Consider the following 14,853-nt stretch of genomic DNA (forward strand, 5'->3'; position numbering starts at 1 on the left):
GAAAAATTGGGAATGGACATGTCTTGTGCACTCTAGCACAGCTTTTAGCAAAAAGAGTTCAACATGCTGCGGTCATATGATACTGCACTCTGTGAAGCCCTTCATAAGGAATATGAGAAGCACTGTGTTGGGCTCCCTCTTAAATTGAAACCCTTAATCTGGCCAGAGTTTGTAATGGTACATGTATCTGATCCAAAATGATTTGAAGTCATGAGACATTTAATGTGAACGGTTTCTTTTGTAAATGAGTAACTCTTAAAGCATCCTTTGACACCCATGTTTTTATGTGATTTTTGTGACATTTTTGGTGCTTTGGGAACAATATATGTCACTGTAATTCACACGACCAAGTACTCTTAATTGATTTTACACCTGAATTATTACCTGAGGTTTGATGGACAGGTAAATGACGTCCATGTCACATTGTTCATTACACTTGTCAGTCATACTGGAATACTCTATTGGTCATGGTAAGGCTAAAGTTTTGTTATATTATTGAGAACTTTTGTTTGTTTCTTTTGCATACTTTCTGTCTTTTAATGGTATATTTCAGTCCATTTGTCTGTCTGACTGTCCATACTGTATGGTAGACCCAAGATGCTTTAAAAGATTTGGGAATACATGTATTTGATTTGTTGGTACAACTGTTTTATTCACAAATGAAGGCATTTTTTGGCTTTTTTCATGTTTTTTTTCTTAAGAAGGCAATTGTGTTATAGCTGTTTTTATCACTTTGAAATTCTGTCCCAACTAAATCAACATTCTTAGTAAAGCATGATGATAGTTCAGTCAAATTCAGTTTATTCAGACTGATTTTATTTAAAGTTTATAGAATGCCAATACATGTACTATTGGAATGATGTGTGGAATAATCTATCTTTATTCAACATTCATAAAAAAATGACAAACTGGATTGCTCAATGCAACCAAAATGTTTTAAGCTTAAAAGTCTATTTTCTAGACAATCAGTTCTTAATCATTTTCTCTGCCATTTACAATAGAAATTATGACATCTTTCTAAATGACTGTGTAGACAGAATTATTGCTTTGCATGGATGCCCTTTAAATAGAAATTTGTTATGTTTCAAAGAAATTACTACAAGTTTTAGAGAAGCTAAAAAGAATAAGTTTCTGTTCATAGGTATAAGTAGAAAATGCATGGTGAATTATTTGATTTTGTTAAAGTCAGGGTATGGGAAGAAAAGGGGCCATTGGATATTTGCCCTTTTCTTGCTTGAAATGGCCCCTTAAGCTTAATCTCAAAGGAAATTGTACAGGATACTTACAGATTGTGAATTTCTTTGAAAAATCCTGAAAATTGCCCCTTATCAAAACTGTCTTGCCAAACACTTGTGTTGAAGTGTGATTTTTAATTGATTTTTGGAATGTAATGACGCGAGATAGATGGATAATTTTATTTCGATTAAATATCAAATCTACATTTACAAATACATACAACAGTTGCATGATTGAATTAAATTCTAAAAAAAATTGGATTCATAACATAATTTTTGCATTTGTTTTGTAATTTGGCTAAATTTGACATTCACAGAAATTGGTGTTATGAGAAAAAATTATTTTGAGAGGGAAAAGTGGTAGAGGAGAAGGATGGTTTTCTAAACATAGCAAATGAATAATGCTACATTTTTATTCCTGGGTAAATATATATATTTTTTTGTGGTTTGTCAAAACACCTTTTAGCATTTTGAATTTATAAAAGCATTATGTTGTAAACAATGCTGGCTATTTGATATTATGAAGCTTGTATTTTATTTAGAGCATGTATCATGTGCTCTGGTTGATTTGATTGATTGATTGATTAATTGGTTGTTTTACCACCTATGGCATATACTTCATGCATATTAGTATGAATATATTTAAATTAAACAGACCTGCTTTTTACTAGTCTGACATGCAGGAAAGGATCACAGAAGCTACATCCTTCAGCTCAACATGTCGTCTCACTGGGACATCCTTCAGCTCAACATGTCGTCTCACTGGGACATCCTTCAGCTCAACATGTCGTCTCACTGGGACATCATACTCTCAGCCAACTAGTTGTCAATTTATCTCTTTTAAATGCCATCATGCTTATGTCATGCTAAGCATGTAAGCAGTGACTATTGATCTAAAAGACTTTTTTGTGTCTCAGCTGCCCACACTTGAGGTGAACATGCTCCCACAAGACCACCAAAGCGAGACCCCCAAAGCATTTCCCACTTACTTGAAAATATAAGATACTGTTTTTCTATGGATCAGTTCTCTTGAGAGTTTTCCATTATAAAATACACTGCCCTGACAAGCCTTCATTTGAGTGCTTAAAAGTTTATTAAGCTTATTAAAATAAATAAGTCAATTCTAAATGCCATGGAACATAAAAAAAAATTGTACTAATAATTCACTGTCATTCTGCTATTCATTTGTTTTCTCTGGTTGACCTATTCGTCAATTATGTTTATATACCTTATTGTAACTGTTTTAGGAGTACCTTGCATATGCCTTGGTATTAAGGGGACACATTAGCCTAAAATATCACTTAAATTTGTAGTGTTGGTTTTAAATTTTAAGGTTTATAAAAAAAAAAACTTTAGAAACACAAGAATTCAAGTACATTCTGCCATTAAAAAGACTAAAGAATTGCATGAAGTTGACCAGAACAACAAAATTCTATAAATTTCTTGCTTTTTGGCCACCAAACCATCATATTTCTGGCATGGAAATGGCATCTATGCCCAAGGAACAGTTACATAGTTTATCATGTGTGGAAATATCAAGTTGTTTCTGGAATAATGACATAAATTTCTGGATGTGAATGAAAGCAGTAAATGTCACCATTTTGAACAGTTTTGATTGAAATTTGATTTGGGCCTTATCTAATATCAGGTCATAGTACCCTAACACCTTTATGTGTTATATATTTTTCTTGTTGTCTGATGGAATTATTGATGAAATTTGTAAAACTTTGTTTTCAAAACAAATTCATTACTTAACAAAATAGAATTTGTGATTCATTAAGTTTTGCTGATAAAATTTTCCAACTGTCAAAGTTGTCTAGATTCTGAACTAGTTAGTTTGTACCCCTCTTCTTTTTCCACTTCTTGCTTTTCAAGAGATATAAAATGATCATGTTATTCCTTTGTCTGTCCATAAACTTATAATAGCCACTTGATATTTTGATGGAAGCTTTAAGGTATGCCATATTGTGGGATTCAGACTAAAGCGACATCAACTTTCTGCTCCTTGTTTTTTTCTAGTTTGTTTGCATGCATGGGCAATCTCTTGACTTTCTCATACTTGGCAATCATAAAAAAAATTAAGCTTAAATTACTTTGGAAATGTTTAGGTAGTCATAATCTACATCTTGTACTCTGGATTCTGTTTGACACAGAAAGTTTTGTAATGCTGCCAAAACGTTTTGAAATATTGCATAAGAAATTTAGGAGAACAATGAAGGCTTTTTGTATGGTTGCCAGTATGTTTGTACTAATGTAAACTGTTAAATATGGAATGAGGAACTTGAGGCCAAATATTAAGTTCAGAAAGGGGCAGTGTAACATACTAGTGCAAAACTGCAGTTATTAACATACATTAAAACCTTGTTTAAACCAAACCTTGATTAAACAGAAAACCTGTCTGCACCAGACATTTTTTTGTCCCTTTGTATCAAATTTTAAACTTGGTAAACTAAACACCTGTCTAAACCAAACAAGTTCTATGGTCCAGAAAGGGTTTGCTTTTGACAGGTTTCACTATAGTTAATAAATTTCTGGTTTTCATTACTGCTTAAGAGTAAAAAAAATGTTGGAGTCTTTGTGTAAGTTCATGTTAATTGTGTTTAACAATATCATTTATGGTGAGTTTAATTTAGTCAGTTTGTCCAAACATCATTCTGAGCTGAGTTCTAAATCACATTATGGAAGGTCAAGTTGCAGTTATACTCTGATTTCATATATAGAAGTGTAATGTTTGGGGCTTACAATTTTTGTTGTTTTTGTGGTTTATATTCAACAATGTGAAAATACTGTATAAATTTTCAACATTTTTTATTAATTTCCATTGGAAACTACAGGGTGTTTAATTAAATACCTAAACTTCATAAACAGACTCATGTACAATGTACACAATTGTATATTTTTTGGGGGGTCAAAAGTGATATTGTTATTGAATCATATACCTATGTTTGTATTGTTATTGTGTTCTTAGTGGGCCTTGATTTGAATCTAATAAACTTTGAACTTTGAACTCACAACCTAGTAAAATTTTGACAAACCATGAAATTGCACATTTTTATGAATATCAGGTCCTTTACAGTATGTACCAGCTTCTTATTTTCACTTGTATAATCTGAACGTCTGTCTCAGTCTGATGTAGTATAACATTTTGATCCCCACAAAATATTGATGTGTTGGTTGAAATTTCATATGATTTTTTAACCATAGGGTCAGTATATTGTATGAAATATTTTCCCCTTGGGTTATTTTAACATACCCTCCCACCCAATATTTAAAATGTACTGCAGCAAAGGGGTAGATTTTTTATCTAGAGAGGTTAACTTTCACAGCAGGAAGATAGATTAATCATAACGGGGTTAAAATTACCATGCAGGAGAGCACATTTATCATTTTATTGGGGATAAATATCATACAATGTCATACAGGGACAGGTTGAATTAGGAAAAGTTGGGTCTATATTTTGTGGGGGTCAAAATATCACAGGACAACAACATGTAATTATCTGTCCCTTCTAAACAAGGTTTTAACAAGGTTATTGTATCTTTAAGTTTGTTGACACAATAGGGAATTAGTTAGGAAGAATACATAAACAAAATGGTAACAGTCTGTCAAAGATGGCGATTTCTCAATATTGCACAATGATATTAAGTGTATCTTAGTATTACAAATACTTATTGAAACTTCAACATTTAATACCTCTGGTGATCTTTAAGGTTGTTACCCTTTTTCATTTCAATTAGTTCATTGAACACATTGTAAGATGGTTACTGTATTTCAAGTTGTCAGAAAGATGTCAATTTCTCCTTGAAACATACCAGTGTCAATATATACTCAATGAAACTTTTCTTAACTGAAATAAAAATAACGGTCTAAAACCAGACTCTTTTAAAGACCTGTTTTATAAATTCAATTGTATTTTGAACTTTGGTAAACTGAACACCAGTCTTAACATAACTAAATATAAAGTCTAAAATGGTTTTGGTTATCACAGGTTTCGCTTTACTGGGTTTCAGAAAAAGGGGGGAGTTGAACTTTACGTTTGAATTGGTAAGAACTACCACTAATTAAATGCCAAAAATGCTGGTCATTCAGTTGAAGGTCAAAGTTCTTACTAAAAGTATTATTTGATGATACAGTCATATTATTTGTATATAGTATTTATAAATACTTTACTTGTAATATAAACAATGAACAACCATACTATAGGGTTATACTATACAAGGACTGGCGTACTAGGTGTACGCCCCCCCCCTCCTCCTAAATCGATAAAAAAAAAAATTTCACCACAAGTTTCACCCAATAATATTTTTTTACCTTGCTTTGCATGGCATTTAATTCAATTAACACCCCTCTAAACTCAAATCCTGGATCCGCCCCTGAGAGTAATTAAGGGATCCCATGGGTCTGTGCCACCCCTCCTCCTTTATTATGAATAGAAACACTGGAAATCACTTGAACTGCTCCCCAATAAGGCCATCCAACAAGAAAAAATAGAGTGGATATATTAAAGAAGGGAAATTATTTTATTTTTCCAAAACATTTTTTATTGAGTTAATGGGGAAGTATTCTAGATTTTAACAATGCTTTAGCCAAAATGGCCATAAACTGTTTAGAGAAGGCACAGACAGAAATATGGTAGATAGGATAGCAGGGAACAAACATTTATTTTTTTTGGCCTTGTAAGCTTTTTTGGAGGTGTAGGCAACAATACATGTATTTATTTTCAACATTTTTCCAGGCAGAGGTATTTATTTCCAAAATCAGACATTGTGCCATTTAGGATCACAGTATTAATAGATGTCTGCAGATTACAACTAAAACATTGTTATATCACAAACCCAATACATAAATCACTTGGAAAACAATACATGTACATGTATAATCACGATAGGACTTGCTATGATAGCAGGTCACCATGTCATGTATGTCGTACTAAACAGCCATGAAACAACAGAACTTATACTAATGACTCAACATGACATTGAACTTATAGAGCCCTCATCAAGAATATTAATCTGTGAAAAAGCTGTCCACTTGTCATAAAAATCTGCGCGTGTATTGGACTTTGACGACCTTACTAACAAGTATGAAGAGAAAACTCTTGGCCCCCAGGGGTACCAAAATCGCAATTAAGTGGTAAAACATCCATTTAAGGTATTTTATAGCTTTTAATTTGTACCATGTCTAACCATTTTAGGAACATTACATTTTTTGTATGTCATTGTTTGGCAAGGTGATGTTGTCTTGTATTTAAATTGGTTTAAAGAAGTTTAGTGTTTATTTTAATACCTAGTTAGGTTCAATACTTTTAAATGATGGATTGTAAGGATTCTGTATGAAGTGGTGTACTGATATAAAAGTCATTATTATATAGTTAAAAATTCTCTTTAAGGAGTTTTTTTTTTCTTTTGCTTTGGAATACCAGGACTAATCAATCTTGTATGTATCTCTAAAACATTATTTGTATTTATAAGAACATATTCATAATATTGCAAAGTAGATGGAGTGGTTTAATCTAAAAAATTGTATTAGTTACTGCATATTAAACTTATTTTTTTAAGGTAAGGCTAAATAAAATTGATTAGTAGATTTCTATTTCCTCCTGCCCCTAAAAAATTGACGAAAATAAAAAAATAAAATGGGGTGGGAATTTAAAAAAAATCCGTTTTTTTGTCATGTCAGTTCCTAGTATTGAGAAATCTTTCACTTCTGAGTGACTGAAATAATGTTTTCTTTTCTTAATGTGGCTATGGATTAACAACATATATTTACTTCAAACTTGACTAATCTAGTAAGGAATGAAAAATAAAAAATAAAATCCTCCCACCTGCCCCATATTTTTTGTGAAAGTTGGATGAAAATCTACCATTTAAGTTTACTTGACCTATTGGGTGGTCAGTATGATGTGTAGCAACCTTAGTTTTAATGTTTGTAGTGTAAATTTAAGGTGTGTATCTAATAGAGTTACTGAGGTGTGTATCTAGTAGAGTTACTGAGGTATGTATCTAGTAGAGTTACTGAGGTATGTATCTAGTAGAGTTACTGAGGTGCAATGTCACTGATGCACATCTAGCTTTTAATGTTTTTTTTTTAAATAATTAATTGCTACAATCAGGCTTGGATTCAAACATTTTGAAAAAGGGGGAAAAGTGTATTTCAGACCTTTATTGTTGCTTTTGAGATTTGAATACCATTATCCACTCTTTTTTAAATTTTATAGTACATTCATAATTTGAAAAAAAAGTAATAACTCCCCTTTTTTATTCTGGAATCCCCCTTTCCAAATTGTTTGGTTTCATCCCTAAGTAATATATCAATAATTCAAGGCCAATCACTACATTGCACATAATAAACATTGTAAAGCCTGTAAAATCTGATTCTTGTATTTTTCAAAAGTTTGTTCCATCTTACTCCATTAAATGTTGGTCATTAAATTTTTTTTTCATTTTCATGAGTGTGTATTCAACAAAAATAAGTGCTATATATCTTTAAAATAAGACACAATTAGAATTTGTTCTTCTACTTATAACTACATTTCATTAAAAAATAGTAATATAGGAGACACCATTTCAATTTTTGATACAATTTTTGAGAGCCATTAAGTTATCAGAATTTGGACAATCAGGAAAGAAATAGAGTTATGGTTGTCTTAAAGTCCAAAGGGTCAAAAGTGAAACTTACATAGTGACTGTGTGGGAAAAGCTTATTTTTGGTTCAAATATGTTCTGACAGGTCCCACTCTCTCTAGAATTTTACTCCTTCCTAATTATTACTGTTAGTTTAATTATTAATACTAATTAACTTCCATTGCCAATCATATCATACATTTCATTTAAGTACTGGTCCACATAAAATTCAGACACCGCCAATGGTAAAGTGATTCATGGTGAAGAAAACCCACCAAACAATGTTTTTTTTTTTCATTCTATATAATCATGCTATACTTTCACATAACAATAATCATTTCTCCATTCAGATCTGCACTTTTTAGAAAATCATACATTTATCTCCCACTAAAATCAATCAAATCCAACCAAATCAAGAACGAGAACTCTTGCAAACTTTACTACGATCTATATAATATTATCTCAAAAGCACAACAGCCAAATGAAGAACTAAGACTGGTCATGTGATCAGTAACTGTTTCAGAACAAGAAATAAAGCTGAATTTGGTGGGGTTTTGACATGCATGAATTACCTTCTGTCTGATATTTAGAAATACTGCTACTTAATCAATCAAGCATTATCCTGCTTTGTATAAGATAGTCACTCTGTACTTTTTATGAAGCAATAGCTACCAGGTAGGAATTTCCATGGCTGACTCATAAATTCTTCCTGATTCAATATGTTATATTCTGCCAGGTTATTGGTTTTGCTGTATTGGATGTAAAAAAAAGTTCACAGGGCATGAGCACTACTCATTATCTGTGAATACTTTTAATAGTTGTATATTTGTTTTGTTTATTTGTTGGGGTTTAACGTCCGAGCAGCAATATTTCGGCTATATTCAGATGATGAACATGAAATTGATGATAAATGAACATGAAATGATGATGAAATGAAAAAGGGATGGGACATGAGGACAATGGGGTCGACAAATTTTGATTGCCACTGGAAATAGGGAGAGGTGGGTAGGGTCAGGCAATTTAGCCTTCTGTGGCAGAGCCCTATAGTTCCTACTCCGGGAGAATACCACAGTAGGGTTCTTTAACATGCGAGGAACGTGGTATCTTTCCCAACACGGTGCACTACTATGGTTTGCGGTCAGGTTTTCCGTATTATAGCCTGACAACCCCAGCATGTAACACGCCAGGGGTACCCCATTCTACCACCTGGGGCACACATCCCAGTTGCTCTGTGGGCATAGCGCCCTAGCCCCCGGCTAGGGTTCTGAGCACTATTTAGTCACCTTTTACGACAAGCTTAGCGCTGCTGCAGGCCTATTCTTTCAACACCCGGGCCTGCACGGGGGTAATACTTGTATAAGAGGCAGGGATGAGTACTGACTGGCAGAGGTATAAAGCTTTGCAGTAGTGATTACACCTTCAGCACAGGAGATTGGAATTTCACCGCATCATTCTGCCTCCAAGTTAAACCAGCTCATCCTCTCCACCCTTTACATGCTACATGATAACAAATACTGTAAATTCAAAATTATTGTATTCAGTTTGAACTTTGGCAGGAAATATTTTTGCAGTTGTTAGAAAAATGTTAAAACTTTTTTAATGCAAGTTCGGCCTATTGTGAATTTCCACATTACATAAATTCTGGATTTACAGTACATCTTTCAGAAATGTCTGGTGAATCTGTATGAACTTAAAGTAGAATTAAGCTTCTTTTTTATATATATATATTAATTTATATTTGTAAATTTTCACAGTGCTTACCTTAGCCACTAGCCCAAAGCATAGGGGTAGAAAAATTGATTTGGGCAAGTTAAATGATGCGCACTTTTCTTGTATCTGGCTAGTTGAGTCCTATACTGTCCTCCATTATTCGGGCTAGTTGATGATAATTTAAAGGAAAGGACTGTTTCCAATTTCAACATGGCATAAGACTTACACATCATTTTGAATTAGTCAGAAAATATTTAATTGCTGAGCTGGTATCTCAAAGACATTTCAGAAATAAGTTTGCTTTGCTATTCAACATAAAACAAGCCCCTGAACCAATTCGTGCAACGATTTGACGGATCGATGACCGTTGACTGATTGAACGCTGATGGATCAATGACCGATGACCGGTGATTGATCTGATCGCAATTTTGTTATATAAAATGACATAAGATCTGTTTGAAATAAAAGAAATGTAAAATAAAAGTATGAATTGATGTTTAAATCTATTACATTATGTAAATATGTGTCAAATTGACAAAGAAAACAATAAAAACCGTAAAATACAGTGACACTCCGTGGTTTACGTGATGTGATCACCAGTTTAACGGATCGGTTTAACGGATTGATGACTGACTGACTGGTGACCGATGACAGATTGCAATTTTTGTTGCACGGATTGCCTGAGGTACTGTATGATTGTGGTCTGCAATTAAAATTTGTTAATTTTTTTCAGGTCCAATGTAGACCAATGTCGCTATCTATAGATGGCGGCTAAGAAGGGCCCAGATGATCGTGAAAAATTGTATGTCAATGTCGAACAGACAGAAAGGAAGGTCATTCCTGCGGTCCAGCTGGAAAGGAGGGAGATTAAAATGACCTTTTCACCTCTTGAACAGTCAGTGTCGTCTGCTACAGCAGTGTCTTCTGCTACAGCTGTGTTGTCTGCAACATCAGTGTCTTCTGCTGTGACAGCAGCATCTACTACAACGGTGACTGATCAGCAGAAACAGGTTGAGAGAATTGTGGGTACAGAATATGTAAAAGCTTCACCAGCAGATGGCTCTGCTGGGTCAAAGGTTACTGAAAGTGATAGATCTATTAAAGATGTTTCAGGAAGGTCAGAAAGTCAAAGGTCAAGGTCACCACAGAAGCAGGAAGTACAGCATGCAAATGTTTTGGAATTTTTTGAGGAACAAGGAAAAACTTTTCAAGAACAAGGTAAAACTCTTGTTGCGCCAAAACCAAGAAAAGATCGTTCGGCTAGTCCGAGCCAAATAAGACAAAGTGTAGGTTTAGATCATTTGGATAATTTAGTCAAATTAATGGAACAATTGTCTCAGTTAAAAGATGAAAATGCTCGACTAAAGAAAAAGTGTGATTATTTGGAAAGTACTAAGAATCTTTTGCAAGCAAAAAGTGCTGTTGAAACAGAAATCACTATCCCTTCAAGTTATCAGACCTTGCCGTCAAAACCAAGATCAGGGAAGTCTCCAAAAAGCAAGCGGAGAGTGCATCTCCAAAGACCTAGATTACCTAGTGCTGAGGATATTGATGTTCTTGAATCATGTGAGTCTCTGGAATCATCATCCGATACAAGTCCGAAACGTCCAAAACATTCTCCATTGCATAAAAGAAGTTTTTCAACAGGATCTCTAGAAATTCCGTCCGATATTATGGAACAATCAGGTGAAGATGACACCCAAGAAGGAATGTATCACCAAAATGGAAAAATAAAATCCAAAATGTCAAAATCACCGACAGCAAAAAGAAAATCAAAAATTTCAAATTGGAGTCGGATTAAGAAAGTGTTAGCTCAGGGTCGTCAGAGACTTCCTGAAGACATTGGATTTAGTTTAAAATCTTTGAGTCGTCTTGGTGGTAATGTTCGTTTAATGAGCTCAGGAAGTACAAAAGAGTTGTCTGTCCCTGCTACTGCTGTAGAAAATAGGTCAGTGGATAGTGGAGTTGGAAGTGGAGTGGAGGCAGAGGCCAGTGAGGGTCAACGGAAGTCAACAGGTGAGGCAATAGTTTCTAGTTCTTCGCAGGGGGGTGGTTCAACATCGTCCCCTCCTTCCTCCGCTAAATTAAATTATGCGGAATTAGCATCAGAAATTTGGATGGGTCCTCCAGAATGGCTTGAAGAACATGAGGAGGAAATGAATTTAGCAGACCCTGAGTCATGTATTGAAAATAAGGAAGTTATTGTTTTGAAAAGTGCTGCTGAAAAACAGGAAAATGAGGAAAACTTGCTTCAAGTTCCTATGCCTCGCAGAAAATCTAGTCCTTCTCTCCTTGAACATGAAAACAATCAAGAGACGGAAGATAAAGACCTTGAAGATATGGAGGATTATCTCAATTTAAGGAGATCTTCCAGTTATAAAGGAAGATCTTCTACAGGGGAGATAATCCATGTTCCAGAAGTTCCAAAAATTACAAAAAAATTACATTCTGGTAGATCCAGACTGAAAAAAATGAAATATATGGTTCAGAATAGTACAGAAAGTGTAAAGAGAAAATTGTCTAAACGGTCTGTTGGTCATCATGAAGCAGATGACGAAATGGAAGGATATGACTTTGATGATGAACATGAAGGCCCACTTGGAAGATCAACACCCAAAACATCCCCACTAACAGCAAGGCAGAAATCGGTAGATTCAAAAGTATCGCCAACATGGATTTCTCACATGGGAGCAAGCATTGATGTTTCGTCACTAATGGGTAAGTAGAAAAAAAATATATCCAACACTTAATCAGGCATGTTGGAGATTTTGGAACAGCATGAGATCATTTGGAGAAAGAACAAGTTTTTCGGCATGTTGGAGACAAATATTTCACGCATGTTTCCTCTGATTTTTCAATCGGTAACTTCCTTATGTTCAATACATGATTATGTTTTACTTATTTTTGTTCCACAATCTTACATATGTATCCAGTTTCCTGCATGTCACAGTTTACTTAATTAAATGGAAAGCATTGAGACATTTGCTAAAAGTACATCTGACCCTGTTAAAAGTACATGTGACTTTTCAGGGTATTGACACCTGTGGAATGTTTGAATGTAAATTATATGTATTCACTGTGTGTGTGAGACTATCTATGATATTTGAAGCATATATATGTATATATTCAAGTAGCAATAGACTGACTTTTTTATTCATACATTTTATATAATTTTTTTACTTTCTTTTTGAGCATCTTGGTGATGGTAAAAATTACACTTGACTTGATTTGTATGTTTTTTTGTTTGTGTTTGAATTATTTTTAAAAGAAGGAAATATAAAACTTTTAATTGTAAACTGATACATGATACTTCACCATATTACTTGGCTATTTCTCTTATATAGGAAAGCTATCTTTTATATTTGGAATAAAGATTAATCCAAAGCAAAGGGAAGAGGGGTTCAGAAAAAGGGGAGGTTCCAGGCAATTATTTGCTCAATTTAGTCCAAATTTTGAGCGAGTATAACAAAATTTCTAAAAAGGGGGATATTTATCCTAAAAACCTGCTCTGGTTCCGCAATTGACATCTCAAAAGTCATAGACACATGGCCATATGACACTTTAAAACCTACAGATCTGTTAAAGTAATATTTTAAAAAATCTTTCGTCTTTTGACCTTAGGCTGTTTAATCCACCTACACAAAACTTCATCTAATTAATTACATTGTTGGATAGAAAGGAACAATTTTTCACTGTCACAATGATTTAATTTTACATTGTAAATTTTGGGATGCAGGTTTTCTGCTGATTTTTTTCTCGTTTACAGAAAAAAGTACATTTTGTAACTGTCAATTCAAATCCTTTTAAAATGATTTATTTTCTTGTTACTTATTAGATTTCTGCTTCCACCATCATTCTTTTAATTTGATGTACTGCACTATTTAAATGTGGTGCTCCATTATTTCCCTGTACTGCACTATTTAAATGTGATGCTCCATTATTTCCCTGTACTACACTATTTAAATGTGATGCTTCATTTTTTCCCTGTTTGAGGATGTTTTATTTGGGTAGTTCGTTTTGTGATTGACTGATTGATTGATTGCTCATTTGACTGGTTGGTGATCTGTTGACTGGTTGATTGACTTGATTGGGTGGTTGATTGATTGATTGACTGCTCTTTTGACTGGTTTGTGATCTGTTGACTGGTTAATTGATTTGATTGGTTGATTGACTGCTCATTTGACTGGTTGGTGATCTGTTGACTGTTGATTGATTTGATTGGTTGATGATTAAGTAATTAGTTGTTTCATATGTATTCTTAATTGTTACTTGTTAATTGGTACTTTTTTTATGCTTCCTGGTTTGATCAAATCCTGACAATTATACTGACATACAGAGTACATGTATAAAGGGATGGGGGAGGTGGGTTTATATGTCTTTTTGTAAGGAGGAGTGAAACATCCTGGTTCCCTTGATTTCCCTTTCATTCAATAAAAGTAAAATTTCAGTGTTTCCTAGCACTTGGAATGTTCACTGATTTCCCCAAGGGAATTTCTTAGAACATGAAATGTTCAATGGTTTTTCACCAGGAAATTCCTTGGACCATGCAATGTTCACTGCTTTTCTCTCAAGGAATTTTAGGCTATCTATTCCCCAAATCTTGTTACAGCTATATGAGGACTGAAGTAGTCAACATTGTATATGATACTCTCATATTACCACAATACCAAGTTCTAAAACCACATGTTTCCATTTATCATTGCATGATTATTAGATAGAATTATACCTGAAACATTATTATTCACAATTCTTGGAAACCTTCAAGTTCATTAAGTGTGGTATTCAAAAAATAAAAAAAAACAAAGCTTGGAACCATTTGATCCTAGAAGTACATCAAATTATGTAACAATTGGAAGTATATTGCGTGATCCATGATTCTGTCAGACTGTAAATTACAACCCATGGACCGCTGGCTATGTAGAGAGTAATATGATTTGGATAATTTACTATATTTCTTCATTGTAGTGCATTCATATAAAATTGTCAGAACATATTAGTTTAAATAGACTATTGATTATCTTTTCTCCCATGTGAAAATATTTTTGGTTTGTTTTGGAAGATTTTTTGTTTTAATTATTTCAATCAGTACACATCTTTTAAGTTGTTTTGTTGTGTCTTATTAATTAACGATTTTGACTGTGTCTTTCTGTAAGTACTGAAATACATGTTCAACACCATTAAACCACAGAATTTCTGCCCCCAAAAAATGCTTCAACCACCCGACCCCCACTACCCTACAATGACATTTCTGTTAACACCAATAGTTTCTCTGGACCAAAATATTC

General features: G+C 33.7%; 1 protein-coding gene across 12 annotated transcripts in view; it reads left to right on the plus strand.

Annotated features, from left to right (window-relative positions):
- The window catches only part of LOC148620486 (uncharacterized), an 83,406-nt gene that overhangs the window by 31,180 nt on the left and 37,373 nt on the right, over positions 1-14,853 (plus strand). For 9 of the 12 annotated variants that reach the window (XM_088581381.1, XM_088581383.1, XM_088581386.1 and 6 more), the window contains one exon: positions 10,302-12,286. In XM_088581381.1, coding sequence (XP_088437507.1) covers positions 10,333-12,286 — 1,954 coding nt within the window. In that variant the 5' untranslated portion in view covers positions 10,302-10,332. The remainder of the gene's footprint in view (positions 1-10,301; positions 12,287-14,853) is intronic. The other 3 variants (XM_088581390.1, XM_088581389.1, XM_088581391.1) reach the window with 1 other exon arrangement.

This window comes from Perna viridis, chromosome 4 (genome assembly GCF_037379345.1).
Source record: "Perna viridis isolate PV_CMFRI_1.1 ecotype Kerala chromosome 4, ASM3737934v1, whole genome shotgun sequence".
Classification (NCBI taxonomy): domain Eukaryota; kingdom Metazoa; phylum Mollusca; class Bivalvia; order Mytilida; family Mytilidae; genus Perna; species Perna viridis.